The 12,760-nt window shown below is 46.3% G+C and overlaps 1 protein-coding gene across 5 annotated transcripts in view; it reads right to left on the bottom strand.

Moving 5' to 3' along the window:
- FAM219A (family with sequence similarity 219 member A) overlaps positions 1 to 12,760 on the bottom strand; it is a 73,516-nt gene that overhangs the window by 22,455 nt on the left and 38,301 nt on the right. For all 5 annotated transcript variants that reach the window (XR_014787480.1, XR_014787482.1, XR_014787481.1 and 2 more), the window contains exon 2: positions 10,130 to 10,229. Coding sequence is in view for 2 of the 5 variants with exons in the window: in XM_084832797.1 (XP_084688923.1) it covers positions 10,130 to 10,229 (100 nt within the window). In the remaining 3 variants the exon portion in view is untranslated. The remainder of the gene's footprint in view (positions 1 to 10,129; positions 10,230 to 12,760) is intronic.

The raw sequence follows: 12,760 nt of genomic DNA, 5'->3' as shown, positions 1-12,760 counted from the left end.
TTTTCAGCCTCACTTTCTAATGAATACCTTGCAGGAGGAAAATAAATGTCCAGGGGATTCAGAAATGTGTCCTGGGTAAAAGGGTAGGCTTGCCATGAAAATTAATCTTTAGGGCAGGTGACCCTTTTAAGGTTCTGGAAGTGAAATCTAAAAAGTTTACCCACCACTGGAGGACCCAGCCTTGAAATTATGAGCCAAGTCTTATGAAGCTCCCCAAATACTACCTTGGAAGAGCAATATTGTCTCAGTGCACAGCACAAATCAAATAACTTCCATTTCAAACAGCAACAATGTCAAGGAGAAAAGTCCACATGATCACAAGAATCTTTAAGATGCAATTTGAGGCATAGCAAGGAGGATGGATTGTTTCCTTCCCTTGATATTGCAAAGCTATGGCGAGAACAATGCTATGCTCCCTAGACAGCGTCTGGGTCGACATAGGACTGTTTGGTTTGTGGGATCCAAGGTCAGACACAGGGCTCCAAGGTTGGAGCCCAGAACCCCCCCCCCCCCATAGCCAGCATGGTTCTGGCTACATTTCCAAGCTTGGAACCAGAGTGTGGAGACAGGGGAAAGGGGGCAGGGAGGGGACCACGGAAGCTGTGTTACACAGCTTCCTATGCACTCACCAGGCTCATTCCCTTCCACTCAGAAGTGCCATGGCTAGATGGGTGAAATCGCCTGTCTAGCAAAAATGCATGGCAGCCCAAGCACAGAGATGAGGATTGCCTCCGTACTCCAGCTGCCCTGCATTGGATACTTGGCAGCCTCCAACTTCGGAGGCTGCTGACTATCTCCATAGGATTGCACCCTAAGTTTTATCTGCTATCACTTTAGTTCATTCATGTACAGATCAGTTTTAATCTGTGGGAAGGAGGACCAGCCAGCAGCTGCACCAGGCGGATCCTGAGCCTGCTTCTGCCCCCGCCAAACAGGTACTTAAGGCGGGGCTGCCAGAGGCAGCGCCTCAGCATGTGCCTTGGCATCGTGCCAAGTGCGACGCTAAGTGCGCACTTAGCGTCGCACTTGGAGTCACATGGAACAGGACCTGAGGACCCACCCACCTGCCTCTCCAGAGACACCAGCAGCCACAGATACCAGCAGCAAATAGCAGCAGCAGAGGGCAGCAGCTTTAAAGACAAGGGAGAAAGGGGCAAACGTGGATTTTATCTGCTCCTTCTCAGCTGCTGTTCTCTTTTATCTCTTTTATCTTTTATATTCTTTTACACTGTTGAACATTTTTATATCCTAACATTTTAATATGTGCCTAGAAGGACTATTGAGCAACTCAGGGGGTTCGGGAAGTGCCACTATAACTGTGGTCATGGGCAGAGGGAGGTATGGCATTGGGGGATTAACAGGCCAGCTGAGGAGAAGAGGGGCTAGACACCTTACAGCTGTCCCCTCTTCTGGTTCTTCCCCTAACCTGATGGTTCCTGGCAACCTTACCAGTTTGCCCTCGGGTCTGGTGGTGCTGCTGCTGAATGCCAGGTCGGCCCAAAATAAGACCTCCCTCATCCATGATTTGATTGTGGATGAGGGGGCTGACCTGGTATGTATTACTGAGACCTGGGTGGGGGAACTGGGAGGGGTCACTCTCTCCCAGCTGTGCCCCCCTGGGTACTCACTGCAGCACCAACACCGACTTGAGGGTCGGGGAGGGGGGGTTGCCATGGTCTATAGGAATTCAATCTCCCTCTCCAGGCTTCCTGCTCATTCGAGTGCAGATCTTGAGTGTTTGTACCTTGTGTTGGGTACCCGGGACAGATTAGGGATTCTGTTGGTGTACTGCCCACCCCGCTGCCCATTAGACTCCCTGCCTGAGCTGATGGAGGTGGTCTCGGACTTGGTGTTGAGGACCCCTAGGATGATGGTCATGGGGGATCTCAACTTCCATGCCGAGGCCGCTGTATCCGGGGCGGCTCAGGACTTCATGGCCGCCATGACAACCATGGGGCTGTCCCAACATGTCATCGGCCCAACGCATATAAAAGGACACATGCTTAATCTGGTTTTCTCGACTGGGCAGGAGGATGGTGATCTGAAAGTGGAGGAATTAACATCTGTCCCTTTGTCATGGTCAGATCACGTCCTGCTGAGGTTTAGACTCCTGGCAGCCTTCCCCGTCTGCAAGGGTGGGGGACCTATTAAAATGGTCCGCCCCCGGAGATTAATGGATTCTGATGGATTCCAGAGGGCTCTGGGGGATTTTCTTGCTGGTATGGCTGGTGCTCCTGTCGAAGCCCAGGTCGCTCTGTGAAATGCAGAGATGACTCGGGTGGTTGACACGATCGCGCCCAAGCGCCCTCTCCCTCTGAGCAGAGCCCGGCCAGCTCCTTGGTATACACCTGAGCTGAGGGCAATGAAGCAAGAGGGGAGACAGCTAGAACGCAGGTGGAGGAAAACTCGTGCCGAGTCTGACCGAACACAGGTAAGAGCCCACTATCAAGCCTACTCTGTGGCGGTGAGGGTGGAACAGTTCTTTTCCACCAGCATTGCATCTTCTCAGTGTCGTCCAGCGGAGAGTTTCCGAGTAGTTCGCGGCCTGTTACATTCTGGGCCAGGGAGAGAGACGGTGGAACCCTCGGTGGCACGCTGTGACGAGTTTGCACGGCACTTTGAAGATAAAGTCGCTCAGATTCGTCATGAATTGGACACCACCATTAATGCAGTTCCATTGGTAGAGGCGTTCAGAGCACCATCTAGTCCAGTTTTATTGGATGAGTTTCAGTTACTGAGGCCTGAGGATGCGGACAAGGTGCTTGGCCAAGTCCGATCGACCACTTGTGTGCTTGACCCTTGCCCTTCACGGCTTATTAAAACAAACAAGGAAGGGATGTCTGGCTGGGTCCAGGAGGTTGTAAATTCCTCCTTGAGAGAGGGGTGGTGCCTGCCGCTTTAAAATAGGCGGTAATTAGACCACTCCTGAAAAAGCCTAAACTGGACCCAGAGAATGTTAATAATTATAGGCCAGTGGCCAACATCCCCTTCCTGGGCAAGGTGCTTGAGCGGGTGGTTGTAGGACAGCTCCAGGCACTCTTGAATGAAACAGATTATCCAGATGCATTTCAATCGGGCTTCAGGCCTGGTTTTGGAATACAAACCGCCTTGGTCGCCCTGTGGGATGACCTCTGCTGGGAGTGGGACAGGGGGAGTGCGGCCCTGTTGATTCTTCTGGACCTCTCAGCGGCTTTCGATACCATCGACCGTGGTATCCGTCTGGGTTGGGAGTTGGAGGCACTGCTCTACAGTGGTTCCGCTCCTACTTGGATGGCCGATTCCAGAAGGTGGTGCTGGGGGATTATTGCTCTTTGCCATGGCAATTGTGCCATGGGGTTCCACAGGGCTCTATTTTATCCCTTATGCTGTTTGACATCTACATGAAACCGCTGGGGGAGGTTATCCGGAGGTGTGGGCTGAGGTGCCATCAATATGCGGATGACACCCAGCTCTACCTCTCTCTCTCATCAAAACCAGGTGAGGCAGTGGCTGTTCTGAATCAGGGCCTGGGCACGGTAATGGACTGGATGAGGGCCGATAAACTGAAACTCAATTCAGACAAGACGGAGGTACTGTTAGTGGGTAGTTTGTCTGCCCGGCTAGGTGATATTCAACCTGTTCTGGAGGGGGTTGCACTCCCCCTAAAGGATCATGTTCGTAGTTTGGGGGTGCTCTTGGATCCAGAACTGTCACTTGAGGCACAGATGAACTCAGTGGCATGGAGCACTTTTTATCAGCTTAGGCTGGTATACCAACTACGCCCTTATCTGGACAGAGATAGCCTAGCTACAGTTATCCATGCTCTGATAACTTCTCGTCTGGATTACTGCAATGCGTTATACGTGGGGCTGCCTTTGAAAACGGTCTGGAAACTTCAGCTGGTCCAAAATAGGGCAGCAAGATTGTTAACAGGGACTGGCCTGCGAGCTCATATTACGCCAGTACTTTTCCAGCTGCACTGGCTGCCAGTCCATTTCCGGGCCCCATTCAAAGTGCTGGTATTAACATTTAAAGCCCTTAATGGCTTGGGGCCAGGTTATCTGAAGGATTGCCTCCTCCCATATGTGCCTGCCCGGACCTTAAGATCATCGTCAGCTGGCCTTCTCCGTGAGCCCCTGCCAAAGGAAGTGAGGCGGGTGGCTACTAGGAGGAGGGCTTTTTTTGCTGTGGCACCCCGGCTCTGGAATGAGCTCCCTGGTGAGGTTCGCCTGGCACCTACATTGTATTCCTTTCGGCGCCAGGTGAAGACCTTTTTATTTTCCCAGGCATTTTAGCATTTTAGCTTCCTAAACTTTTAGCTTTGCTGTTTTAAATTTGTATTTTAAACTCTTGCACTGCTGCTAGGTTTTATTGTGGTTGTATTGTTATATTGTGGTTTTAATGTTCTATATATTTTAAATTGTTTTATTATGTGCTGTTTGGTTTTAATTTTTGTGAACTGCCCAGAGAGCCTTGGCTATTGGGCGGTATAGAAATGAAATAAATAAATAAATAAATCTGCAGAATGATCTTTTCAGTTGCAGGATGGCTTGTTAAGATGGGTCACGATTAACACATGATGAACTGAAGAAGATGCCTTACCCAAGGTCACCTGGTGGAAAAAGCACAGGACCCATTCAGAAGAACTAAGCTGGTTGTGGCCATGACTTGTAGCAGGGAGGCCATACAGCCCATGTCTATGCTCTAAGTCAGCCAGTCCCAACTGGGCGCCTTCCAGATGTGCTGGCCTACAACTCCCATCATTCACAGCCCAGACTGTCTGGGGATGGTGGGCATTGTAGGTTGTGGAAAGCTGCTCTAAGTATTCCTCTGCAGGGATACAGTGTCAGGCTCAAGATATATTGGGGGAAGCTTTTTATTTGCTTTCATGCCTAGCCCTCCCACCCATGAGAGGGAGCACTTTTAGGGGTAGCATGGGAGACAATTAAGGTGTGCTGCTCTCTGGTGCATTCTCTGACCTAAAGGAGCAGAAAGGGTTAAAAGAGAAGGAGAGCTCCAAGGAAGAGAACTGCATCTGTATAAACTTCAGGATGCAATGAAGGACAAGATCAGAGGACAAAGAGCAGCAGCTTTAGAGATAGGAACTACAGCATTCAGCAGATGAGTTATAGCATCCTTTAAGAAAAAGAATCCACCCACAAAGCCTGATCCCAAAAATAGCTGGCCAACACTAATTGCCCTATTGCAGAAGACAGTAGGAACATCTACAAAAAATGGCATTGATTTGTCCAGTCATTTATTGTTTTTTCCATGAACCTCATAAGAACACAGGAAGCTGCCTTATATTGAGTCAGAACACTGGTCCATCTATTATTGGAGGTACAGTAGTGCCTCCAATAGATAAGGTGATCAGTCAAACATTTATTATTACAGCTAGCTCAATATTCTTCACTCTCCACTGACTGGCAGTGGCTCACTAAGGTTTCAGACAGGAGTCTTTCCCTGATTTACCTGGAAATGCCAGGGAGTGAACCTGGGATCTTTTGCATGGAACACATGTACTCTACCACAGAGCTATGGCAACTGTTCTTGTCGATCAGACCAAAGGTTTAACTAACTAATAATCCCATCTCCCACAGGGACCAGACACATGGCCCTCGGAACTTCACATGCAGAGGAGGATGAAAAAAAGCCAACTTCTGGGGTTAAGCAGTATGGGTTGGATCCAGATCTGGTCATACTTAAGAGTACACCCATTCAAATCAATGAGACTAAAGTTAGTCAGAGGACAAAATTCACAGCAGTGCTGCTCTTGGATATAGTCAAGACTTAATTATAGCCTGCCTCCCCATTTGTTGTGGTTACTTTCTTTAGCACAGCCTTCCACAATCTGGTACCCTCCAGATGTTCTGGACCCATCAGCCCCAGGCAGCATGGCCAATGTTCAGGAATGCTGGGAATTGTAGCCGAACACATCTGGAGAGCACCAGGTTGAGGAAGACTGATTTAGCACAATGGTCAGAGACCTAATACTCAAGGAATGATGACCGACGCTGAGGGGAAGAGGGGTCAACTCCCCACTCCCACTCAAGGATCCATCAACCAAGTTTGGGGCCATCAAGACCCCGAGGCCATTATCTTTAATGCTGGAACTGTGTCACATCCTGAATGGCAATGATTAGTGTTGCTTTCTGTTATTTCCTCTTCCCGTCAGCAGAGCAATTTAGTACCCCTGATGGATCAATAACACCTGACAGACAAGACAACAGAGCGGCTACCACATGACATACGCAAGTCAGTCTGTGCCATCTCCTTGCTGCTTCCCCAAGCACATCACTTCTTTGATACTATGAAGACAGTGTATTGGCCCCAGGCCTGTAACCAAGTCACCTGTAGTTCTAGACGGGTTTAGATGATCCATAATGTTCTCTGACTTTGGTTCAGTTGGCAGGCTGTTTTCCCTGACAGGCCTCTTGATTTACCAGGATGAGTCAAAGGTCGATATAGCAGCCTCATCACATTCCATATTAACAAGCTGGAGTGTCTTATCAAGATGTGCCTGGGAAGTGAGGCTTGTTTGCCTTAAAGCTGCAGGTGTCTGTGCTGGGAAAGTTTCCTTCTGAGCAAGCACTGTTAGTCTATGCTGGGAATGAACACTAATTAATGCTTGCTGTTGACATGCTGCCTCACTGCTAACATGTATGGTATAAAACCCATTTTACCCCATGGCTCTGGGTTCAGAGAAGCTGTCTGATCCAGCCATTGGGTATGCCTGTGTGTTGTAAGTTACTCAATAAAGTACTCCTTGTAAGTAAACCAGGATCTGATTTATCACTATCTTGGCACCTCTAAATTAAGAGTTCGAAGCCTACTGCAGGAGCAATACAGACAGCCTTTAAAAACAGCCAAGACAATTAATTAACCTGAGTCATGAAAGCCTGGGATACTACCAACACTGCACAGGGAGAATTATGCACCAAAGCAGCTTTGAACTAGGCAACTCAGTGTGGAGCTTCTTGCTTGAGCTGTGTGCAATTTAGCTTTCATTTTAAAATGTACACATTTCTAGTCCTTATGGCTTTAATGATTTAACAAACGAAAACAGCTGCTGAAGTGTGGGAATGAAACACACTTTCTAGAAATCAGGGTTCAGTAATCATATTAATTCCATGCAAAAAAAATTACATACATTTTCCCAAAAATTTAGTTACAGTTCTCCAGCTCATTATTTCCAATGTAATCTTTGGTGTTGAGAAGAGGTGCCTTATCCTACATTATGCCAGGCCTCTCCATTGGGGTCGCTGGGAGGGGACAAGTTAATTTTTGTGAACCGCTCAGACAGCTTCGGCTATTGGATGGTATAGAAATGAAATGAATGAATGAATAAAAGCTTCTCCCACCCTGCAGCAATCCTGAGCTAGATTGCTGTTTACCCACTGCTTTTAGCTGATCTGTTCCCTGCCCCCTGGCTGATCAACTGGGCAGTAGGGGAAAGTGGGCTCCAGCAGGCTGCACAGAAAGCCAAGGGCTGAATGCAGTCTGTGACATAGACAATGAAAGCACTTGAAAAGTAGTCCTAGTGTAAGACAGACAAGCTGTATTAATTCCAGCTGCAATGGTTGCCAGCGCTTTTCCGAGCCCAGTCTGAAGTGCTGTTTTTAAAGTTTAAAACCTTAAATCGGTTGGGCTAAAACTAGTTGAAGAACCACCTTCTCCTGTACCAGCCTGCCCACACTCTGATGTCATCAACAGAGGCCCTTCTCACTTGCCTGCCACCAAGGATGGTTAGTGCTTGACGGCAAGAGAAGGCCTTCTCAGTTGTGGCCCTGCAACTCTGGAATCAGCTTCCATCAGGGTTTCATCAGGCCTCTTTTTTGAAAGTTTTCAGGAAAGCTCTGAAGACTCACCTGGTTTTGCTGGCCTTCCCATAATGTCTGGGCTGCTGGTTTTATTGGTAAGTTCTGTTTTGTATTGATTTTTATTGGTAATCTCTGTTCTTATAGATTTTTATTGAGTTTGTTTTTAATTTGCATCTATATTGCATGGTTTTTACCTTGTATGGCACCCTGAGAGGGTTCTACCTTTAAAGATGGCCTAAAAATAATTCTAAATAAATAAATAAAAACACATAGCCAAGAGAAATGATTTCTGTCTAGAGCCTATGGTTCAATGTTCCAGCATAAGCATAAGACATTTGTAGCTCCTCAGCACTGGGGGACCCATAGTTACTTTGGTTTAACTCAAGAGTGGTACAAAGAAATGTCATGGTGCTGAAATGTCAAACCTCGGGGGTGGGGTGGGGTGGGGGAGTGGTGGCATTTCTTAACCACCCATTAAACTCTTGATCACCTTGCAGTGAAAGTAAGAGGAAATGCAAAAACTAAAGTGAAAGTCACACTCCACACTGGGAAGTGAGGGAGGAGAAAAATCTAAAAGTCATGACAGCAAGTGATCAAGATACTGAGCAGGGAACCAAGAATTCCGCAGCTCAAATCATAGTTGCTCAGAGTTCATAAGGTGGCCTTTAACAAGCCACAGCCCCAGATCTTCAGTGTGAGGATAATACCCATCTGCCTTTCCAGGGTTGTCCTACAGATTATTGAAATAATGCACGTGAAGCACTTTGAACACATGGATGTGCTATGTAAATACTAAGTATTACGAAGTATTTTGAGTTTGTAATACTTAGGAATATAAGAAGCTGCCTTATACTGAGCCAGATCATCGGTCCATCTAGCCCAGTATTGTCGACACTGACTGGCAGCAGCTCTCTAGTGTTTCAGGCAGGATTCTTTCCTCATCCTACCTGGGAAGCCAGGGATCCAACCCAGGACCTTCTGCAAGAAAACCATGCGCTCTATCACACTGAGCTATGGCCCCTCCCAATGTGAAAGTTTTTACATGTGAAAGATCTTATCTGCTTCCACTTTCCTTCTGGGACTAGAACTACCACCCTTTTAACGTGAGATGTAACATGCATTTTATTTTGTTTTGTCATCCGATCTGTTCATCAGACAATCATATAATATCAAGTAGAGGTGAATATATCAGTAGATTCATTAGAAACCAAAAGTTCCACACAGATGGCATAAACTTCATTATAACACTCTGTGCACTTTTGCAAATTTTGCTCACCCCCCAAAAGTCGGCTGCTTCACAAAAAGAGACTTTCAGACATGCTGTTAATACGGACGTATTTTGATATCTTTTGTCTCCTCCTGGCTCTGACTTGTTTTCACTGCTAAGTGGTATTAATTTCATGCCTTGCATCTGTTGAAATGAGCCCTTATGCCCTTTACCATCAAAGACTATGTCATTCACCATAGCACAAACGCAATTTTCCAAACAGAAGGTTGTTTAGCTTTCAAAGCAACTTGTCATCCAAAACAAGCCATATAGGAGGCTATAGAAAAAAGCACAAGTGCCAAAGCAAATAGTGTAAAATTATCATGAAGGCTAAGGATAACTGCAATACTAAAATATTCAAAGTATTTATACAGTGCCTTTAGGGCTGAGTCCTCATAAAGAGGAATTATATAATATCAGCTAGGTGTACAGTTTCTAAGAGGAGAACTTTTGTGAATCACACAATTCATTCACCAAAGGCTACAGTGAAGAGATATGTTTTCTAAGCTTCCACAAAGGCTAATTTTCCAATTATTATTCGACAATAATTTGGCAAGCACTGTTGACTTCCCTGGGAAACATGTTCTGTTCAATGTGAAGCCCTTCTGCACATTAACCTGAGATCTGCTTTGCTCCACCCCAAGTTCACAATTTCTGGACTGCCCTTCAGGGGGTCCCCAGTAAACAGTCACTCAACGTGCCTCTTTATGGCTATCTTTTAGATATCTGGGGCACAATATAGCCAAAGTGAAGCACTTTATAAAGTCCCACTGATTCCCACTACAGAGCTAAGCAGGCTTTGCCCACACTGATTTCAATGAGATTTACGGTGTTTAACTTCCTGGATTGTACCCGTGGTAACAACTGTTGCCCCACTCCAGGCCCCACCCTGGCTCTGTTTGCTTTTTATGTTATGCAGGGACATGGGACCAACATACCTAATAAACAAGTTCTTCCTTATGTTCCATTGCAATTGCTTAGACTGAGCATGGGCTCTTTGCCATAACACTCACAGAGAAGAGGCCAAACTAGAGCCCCCCCGGTTCTTCTGCATAAAACCTACCTAGTTTCACTTGTAGCGGGGATGGTTTGTAATTCATAGCTACAGTCTCTCCCTCTCTTGTGTCACAGTCCCTGTCAGAGATGGAGGCTGCTGTTGGATCCTGTTGAAAGAAAAAGAAAACCATCAGGCATGTTTGAACAAGGGCATTTGTCACTTCATTTAACATTACCCCACCCTCTAAATCAGAGCTGGAATAGTTCCCTGGCCTCAGTGTTTGGTGGTGCAGTAAAAGCATGCTTGAGTTATATTCCAGAGGTTGGAGCTTAAAGACCTTTAAGTATACCTTGAGTTAAGGTTACTGTATTTTAGATGTTTGGACCTTCAGCCTTCTATGATGGATCACCCAGGCACTTCAAACAGAACACTGGAGATTTTGCAACTCTGGGTCACTAGGTCAAATATAGCCCATGCTGGACATGTCCCAAACCCATTAAGCCAGTAAACTCCTTGCACAAAAAACTCTGGTTGATTCGCTGTAGTTTCTAGAAGACTACATCAATTTAATGCAGAGCTCACTCCAATGGACTGACATTCCTGTTATGCCAGGAAGGTGATGACTTAGTGAGCAGTCCATTATTCATAGCCAACACTGGGAACAATCCATCAGGTCCCTCTCCTGCGCAAAACCCACTGAAAGGAATGGGAAGGCACCGAATCTTGTGCGTGGCCTCACTATATGCACTTAAGGCAGAATTTTTAATTCCTATGCCTGTGTTTAAGGCTTTCTCAGGTGCTTTATTTCAGCTCTAAAATTCTCTTTAAAGGAAGACAAAGGAGAGTGCATTCTCCCAGGCCATCTGCACAAAATCCTGGAGGTAGTGAATTGTGGCTGGACTATTCCACAAAATCCCTTACAACATGCTGCCAATTCATACAATCCCACTGCTAATTAAACATTTAAAAACCATTCAGTGTGACCTTCAAAGCTGTAGACAAGCTTAATTTTTTAAAACATGTCTGAAGTGCATGCTGCCCATAAAAGCTGTTGCCAAAATAGACCTGTCAGTCCCTAGGGAGCCTGCAACCAACATTGCAACTCTTCTGGAAATTAACCCGAGACACAAAATGAGAGCAGGCTAACACACACATGCATTTCTTTCCACCAAAAGTACTAGAAACTGAACAGACTACCTCATGTGTAAATGCATGATTTGGAGCCTGGCAACTTTCCTTGAATTTGTAGATTTCTTCAGCTTGGAAGAATACTATAGATTATGCCATTTTATGTAAGGGTAGCAATGAAATCTGGAAAATTTGAAACCATGGAAAACCACCATCCCTTCCCGCTCCCCATTTCTCCCTGGAAAAAACAGAAATTTTGGGGAAAATTGAAATATATGAAATACTTTTTTTTAGTAAACCTAAACTTATTTTACTACTTTAACAACATAAAAAACATAAAATGCATTATCTATAAAATACCATATAAAACTGCACTATTTGGCATATTAATAAAATTTCAGAGCGATTTTATATTGCAGTTTAAAATTTTTCTATTGCAATAAAATATTTTTAACTGCCTTTTAGGGATAGTTAAAAACCACCACTCTCAAGGTGGCTTACATACAAGAATCCTATGCAACAGCATGGTTATTCAAACCCACTCTGTTTAGCAGAGCTTACTCCTAAGTAAGGGCACCTAGGCCTGCAGCCTCAAAAGCAGAGGTGGGCAACTTGTGGGGGCCACTTCTGACACCCCCACCCCCCGCGGACCACACTCCTGTTGCTGCCTTTGCACCAAATTTGGAGGTGTGGTGGCAGGAGTGCGGCCCGCAAATGGGGGGCGGGGGTCGAAAGTGGCCCCAGACCTCCTGAAGTTGTCCACCTGCTTTTGAGGCTGCAGTCCTATGTGAACTTACTGGGGAGGGCAGGCAGAAATTGTCATAAAGCGCGTGCGTGCATGCATGCATGCCAGTGTCTGCATGAATGTCACCTCAGGGGCTGGGGGGAGGAAGCAGCCACTCTTCTGCTAGCTCTATGTGGTGCAAGTTAACCCTTCCTTTGGCCTGGACCCCAGTACAACAGCAGGACAGCTGAATGGCCAAGGTACTATGGCCCACCTAGGATGGGCACAAGAGTTGCAACTCAGGAGCTGATAGTATTGAGCAAACATACTTCTCACACAACTGTCACCCAGGGCTTGGTCTAACAGTAGGGAGCGAGACCTGGTTCATACGTAACAGCAATCCAGGGTATGGGTTGTTGCCTTACCCATTTTATCCATGATATGTTTGCCCCAGATGACTGTGCAAAGCGCAGGTTGTTTTTCGATTTCCTGGGTTGTTTAAATCCCTCCTCCTTCACCTGCTCCCTCCCGGGATCCCAAATGCCTTTGCAGCGCTGTAGTACTGGCATGTAGAGCATCTCTGTGTGAGTGTGTTTTACCACTCTTGCCTGTTGCCTCTGTAACCTGGCAAAACAGCCCATGGTTCTGGGTTTTTACACAATGACAACCCACAGTTGACAACTCAAAGTTGACAATCCAGCAACAAACCACAGGCTCTCTTCCTGGGCTGTCGATGGTGAACAACCCCAACATTAACCCATAGTTCTGAGTTTGCGTGTAACAACAACCCATACTCTGGGTCATTATGCGTGAACCAGGTTTGAGCTTACATATTGGTGCCTAAT

This window comes from Heloderma suspectum, chromosome 2 (assembly GCF_057233095.1).
Source record: "Heloderma suspectum isolate Gila_16-S chromosome 2, 16-S_ref, whole genome shotgun sequence".
NCBI lineage: Eukaryota > Metazoa > Chordata > Lepidosauria > Squamata > Helodermatidae > Heloderma > Heloderma suspectum.
The sequence above is the reverse complement of the archived record's forward strand: the minus strand, read 5'-3'. Positions and strand labels throughout refer to the sequence as shown.